The sequence below is a fragment of the Diadema setosum genome, chromosome 21, assembly GCF_964275005.1.
Source record: "Diadema setosum chromosome 21, eeDiaSeto1, whole genome shotgun sequence".
NCBI classification, from domain to species: Eukaryota; Metazoa; Echinodermata; class Echinoidea; order Diadematoida; family Diadematidae; genus Diadema; species Diadema setosum.
The window spans coordinates 11922523-11928702 of NC_092705.1; the positions used below are offsets into that span (position 1 = coordinate 11922523).

A 6180-nucleotide genomic window follows, 5' to 3' on the forward strand; every position below is an offset into this window, starting at 1 on the left:
GAGTATATTACAGTGGACTTCCGTTATAACGAAGTCCTTGGGACGGGCAGTTTTCTTTCGTTATGTCGAAATTTCGTTATAACCGAACAAATAATCTATTAAAAAACATAAAACGGATAATGTTGCAGGCCGAATTTTTACTTCGTTGTAACCGGAATTTTGTAATAACTGTGATCATTATAACGATGAGTGGACTGTAGTTCAAAGATTGATGCTATCTCTTATACCAGCGGAGCTACAGACGAGATGCATAACACTCTCCAGTTAATGATATGAAATTTCATGAGTTTTCAATAACTGTTACAATGCGACTTAACGATACTTGGATACACAGTAAAATGTGGGGACTAAGGTAGAAAGACACACACATACATATATACATACATACATACGCATAATATTCTTGAGAAACCCACCAGCAATAACATGAATGTCTTAAAGACTCTCAAAAACCGCTGAAATAAACATAAGGCGCAAACCGCAATATTTGTATATTATAAGTTACCTACAACCGGTTAAAACCGGATAAAACATCATGGACCAGATGTATTTATGGAACTAGTTTAGACCTTAGACCTAAGACTGTTAGACACAGTGTTTCCCTTCGCAGTTTTAAATCATCTTATCACAAAATAAATAAACGAAAACTCTACTGACAGTCTCTCACTCGAATGATAATCCAACTCATCAATTCATCTTTAACCTCGTTCACATTTCAGTTGTTATTGCCTACTTTATCATTCACGTTTTCATAATCTCTAAAATATCATTCCAAGATAATATTACTTTTTGTTGCATACGATTAGAATATAGCTCCAACAATGTCAAATTAATCAATGTTCTCTCTATTCCATGTATCCCCTTAATTCCCTGTCACTTGTATTCGTCTCTGTATGTTGAACTTGATGCGCTAAATTTATTGTACATAGTATGAATTAGAGGCTGAAGAGACCTTTTTTCCGTCATTGCTCCATTAGTTCAAATAAGAATTTTGACTTTATATATATATATATATATATATATATATATATATATATATATGTATATATATATATGTATATGTATATATATATATATATATATATATATATATATATATATATATATATATATATATATAATATATAGATAGATAGATAGATAGATACTAAATATACTCTAAATATGTGAATGTTATGTCTTGTATGTTATTTCTTTCTTACATGTGAGTCCATACATGTTATGAGTCATATCATAGCTAAATTGTCGTTGATCTATTACGTCGTGTTGTTGTTGTTATTTGTATAAGTGGACAAATAAAACAGACTGAAATGTATTTATTACACGATTCCTTGGTATTCCCGGAAAAGAAAACAAAGATGCATTATATTACTATGAGAAAAAACAAAACAAAAACGTCCACAGACACATGACAATGATGATGATGATAATGATGATGATGATAAAGATGATGATAATGATAATAATAATGATGATGATAATAATAATGATAATAATGATAATAATAATAATAATAATAATGATAATAATAATAATATAGACATATATAACGTGGGTATTCATAGGGCTGTATGACTTCTTGGTGAAGTGATAATTAGATACAGACAATTGTGTGTGTGTGTTTGTACTGAATGGCGCCTTATAAGATGTCTTTGTGATCTTTCAGCGTTAATCTTTCTGCAAAATAACTACTACAGTATTCTGATCGACAGCCCATCGACCGATACTGTCTTCATGCGTGACCTACATTATGTCCTTCCTTATCGCATTGAAATTTCACTACATCGGCGATATCAATGCATAATTTATTTTGATCATATTTTATGTATTCCAATCCACTTAGGAACAGCTTGTAGTGTTTGAAACGAATCGATACACTAAGGTGTCACGTGATGGATCAGTGTCTATTACCTGTAGGGATTTGAAGAGTCAGTTCGCTTAATGAGTTATGGGCCATTTTTTAACATTTCAAAGTAAGTTCATCATCATGAAGAACAAAATATATAACCTGTCCAGTGATAACTTACTTGCAACATAACAAAGTTTGTTCTTGTAGTTATGATTTGAAATGTCCCATTATCACTGTCGTATCATTTTTGTGTGTGTGTTTCTTTATCAGCTTTAATAGCAAATATATATCTCAAATTAAAAATTAAACATCATTTACTTTCATAGATCGAGCACTATGTTCTATAATCTAAAGTATGCATTATGCCTCTTGATAGGTGGGTATCATGTATTATTCAATTTTTGTTATATTTGATGTAGTTTTCATCGAGAAATATGAACATGAATTGAATTGAATTGAATTGAACTGAATTAAAAATTAACACGAATCAATTTATCAATTCGTTTTGCGATCAACTCTCTATTTGTAGGTGTTACATACATTTCGATGACTTCTATTGTGTGTATATTTATGTCTCTTTGAGCACATCAATACGAATTGCATTATTGTGTTATGCTCTGACGTCATAAAACAGAAATATTAATAAAATGCCTGAGATGACGTCTTTGAAGTCTCGATTAAGTCCCGCATGACAACCTGTAGCGCTAAAATCAGTTTTATTAGATTTGCTTTGATTTCTGCATTTTCCCATGAACATCAGCGTACATCACGCAGCTTTGACAGTGCTTCAAAGGTAATACAACTTCTCACGACTGCACCAATTCCAAGCATAACGAGACCCTACTCTCCCTCTCTTTTTACCTTTCCACTTTTCCTTTCACTTGAGTCATTTCTTCTCTCTCTAGTCCTTAACCCTCTATGTGTCACATTAATCTCCAATCCTTTATGCTTGTTCGTGAAATTCGTGCACATTTGACTAATTGGAATAATAAAGGGTTAACAGAACTATTCACATGATAAAACACAAACCTCTTCTCACGTAATGCAACTTGTTATGCTACGGTATAGCTGCATACAGCAGGTTCATGGAGCTTAAAGGGGATGGCTAGTAACTGGTCAGTGGGAATCAGTGGGAAGGCCGGGGGATGATTGTTCCAGTCCTTGTGGGATTCATTTAAGAGTACATTATATATCTATTGTTGTGTGAAAAATATTTGCTTCAGAATGGTCTCATATTCAAGCAATGTGCAGTTTAATGTTAACGGGCCGCTAACAATCCCCCCGTCACTGTACAGGCATGCTAACCTGGAAACAGTAAACTGCACAATACTTGAATATGAGACCATTCTGAAGCAAATAATTTTTACACGACAATAGTTATATAATGTACTTTTAAATGAATCCCACAAGGATTGGAACAATCATCCCCCAGCATTCCCATTGATCAGTTACTAGCCATCCCCTTTAAATCAATGTAGGTTTAAAGAATAATGACTTATGTTGTAATTTGAGAGCACAATGAAGATTTGAAATAGTTTTCATTTTTTAATAAGGAAGGCACAGTCTTTAACTGAAAAAAAAAAAAAAGATGATTGTCACCTCTGAACATAATGTATTACACTTTGCATTCAATGACGCGCACATGAAACAGGTGGCTGTAACCTTACATAAAATAACATGGAATACAAATGACATTTCAAGTTTATTTACGATTATTCCTTTCCATTAGCTCGCTGCTTGTCAAGCTTGTTGAATCTAATCTGAATATTGATTACATGTCATCGATCGAAGATGATGCATTGACATGAAAAAAAAAGGAGGAACCAAGATCTTTCAACGATGACATTTACCCGACACTCATACACACGCACTACTGTTATATAGATCTACATAATGGACATCAATGGTATGTACTTAGTAGTATTCGTCACTATCTAAAAGTAGCCATGCGAAGAAAATGCTGCAGTTCGATTCTTTGTGACCGGTGCATGATATTGAAATGTCGGCACTGAAACGTGGGTATGCATTAGAACATCTCCCCAACTTCTATACACGGATCTCCATCTCCAAGACTGTCTGCTGTTCGTGCTTGAAAGCTTTCCTTATTCTTCAAATCAAAACCGCTACGCTCCCGCATCCAGCCCAATTAGAATTGCATTTTACCTCATCGACAGCGTTCAACGAATGATGAAGCTAATACAAGCACAATACGCTACACCTTATGAACAGTCGTGTCAAGGTCTATCAGCCAAACCAACCTAAATTATGCATCACGTGACTCTCCTTGTTGTCTGCGCATGTCTACTTTTTTTTTCTGTGTACCGAGGGATATTATTTTATTCGACAAATGCAAGTGGATGTGGAGTTCAGTTCAGCATTACATTTTCTCTCAATATTGTCTTAAGAGCAGCATACACAACCGCTGCGAGGAAACAAGAACTTTCAGTGGTACGAGGGAGATCGAGATCGACTTCAATAAAGAGATCCGGTGTGTCCCGGACTCAGGCTTGAGGTAATTGTCACGAACTTGTTCCAAGCAGAAGCTTTAGCATGTATGCATCTGTGATTCAACTACGCCGCGCACATTACTTCGTTCCCGTAATCTCTCTTTGTGTAATATTAGAGTCTCTTAGAGACCGCTGACTACTTTTGTTTCCTTTTTTTTTTGATAATTATGTTAACCAAGTACTCAAGTTGAATGAAGGACATGGATTGTCTCTTTTTTGTACCATACGAACTGTTTGACAAACTTGAGTACTGAATTGGGAGCAGATACAGATGATCCGCCGCTTTAATATTGTTGCCATTCCCTGCCATGCACGGGTAGTTCGGCTGCTGTAAGAACATAATAATCATCTGTATCGCATGGAAAAAAGCCGAGCCGTTCACTAGCTTTCAGCAACCATCACCATGCAGTCACTCACGAGCCTAAATGGTACGAGGGAGCTCGAGGAGCACGCCGAGGAGACGGGGTCGAGCGTCACCATCGTCAACATCTTCCAACTCATTTTCGGAAGCCTGGGCATTGTCGGGAACCTTCTCTGTATCATTGTTTTCAAACGGAGATCGAAGCAAAACCAGACAAACTTCCTGATCATCATGCAGGCCGCTGTGGACATGGTGGCATCTGGGTTTCTAGTAGCGCTTACCATCACCACCATTCTTCCCGTGTCTGCTCCGTCCCCCTGGGTTTTTGGTACCATCTACTGCATAATATGGAAGTCTTCTGTACTCTTATGGGCATCGTTTGCCATCTCAACCTTCAACTTGACTATAATATCGATCGAGCGATATATCGCAGTGGTACACCCGATGCAATACACCAGTCTTTTCAAGCGATCATCGACAATGTTCATGGTCGCCTGCACTTGGATCGTGGCGCCGTCAATCAACATTGCCTACAACAGTATCGTCAACGAATACCACGGAAAATGCACTGAGGTGTTCAACAGAGCGCGAACTGTCTTATCAATTACGCTCTTCTTTTGGGAGTACTTCTTTCCCATCTGTGTCATGATCTTCTCCTTTTTGTCTATAGCTTACAAACTTTTGAAGATGAATCGGGTGTCAGACATCCTGGCGACCATCAACATGACGGAGCACAACCAGAGTTCCACTATGCCCTCACCTTCGTCCTACGTTGACAACCAGCAAAGCCAGCCGTGTCCGGGTAATGGCGCAAATCGAGCTCGTCTCGAGACCAACACCAAAGCCACACCCGATGGCATTCCTGCTCGCGATAGCCTCCAGCCGCCGTCCATCTCTCTGTCAGTAAAGCAGCCTGTGTTGACCAACGCGGGAACACCCCGTATTGTCCGTGAGGGCAACCGCAGATCTGGGGCTTCAGTCCGTCGCTTGAAGATCACCAAAGTCCTGCTCCTTGTGTCTCTTGGATACATCATCTGCTGGTCTCCCAATCAGTGGTATTTTTTGCTCGTCAACCTCAAGGTGATCAACCTGCGGCAAGTGCCATATCGAGTGACCATTATCATGTCCACTTGTAACACCTGCCTAAATCCTTTCATATACGCCTTGCAGATGAAGAATTTCAGGGATGATGTTCGAGCTTGTTTTAGGTGCCTGTCACGATAGGTTCCATGAAGTTTTATCGTGAGATTACGTTGACCTCTGTTTCTTATCCTCTACCACTGAGAGAGAAAAGTGATTTGTTTTCCATGGCATAAAATGCATCTATGTGCCACTTTGTATTTCACCGACAAAATAGAACATGATCAAGAAACCGCCCTATGTCATCTTACGCAAAGATTCAGCGTCCATTTTTCGAGCTGTCGCGATCAATTTCAGTGTTGTTCCATAGTGCATGATGAACA

General features: G+C 37.8%; 1 protein-coding gene across 1 annotated transcript; it reads left to right on the top strand.

Annotated features, from left to right (window-relative positions):
- Nucleotides 1-4759: 4759 nt before the first annotated feature.
- On the top strand, nucleotides 4760-5941 carry LOC140244934 (octopamine receptor beta-2R-like). Its single transcript, XM_072324541.1, has one exon. It carries the CDS (start codon nucleotides 4760-4762, stop codon nucleotides 5939-5941), a length of 1182 nt encoding a protein of 393 aa, XP_072180642.1.
- Nucleotides 5942-6180: the final 239 nt, after the last annotated feature.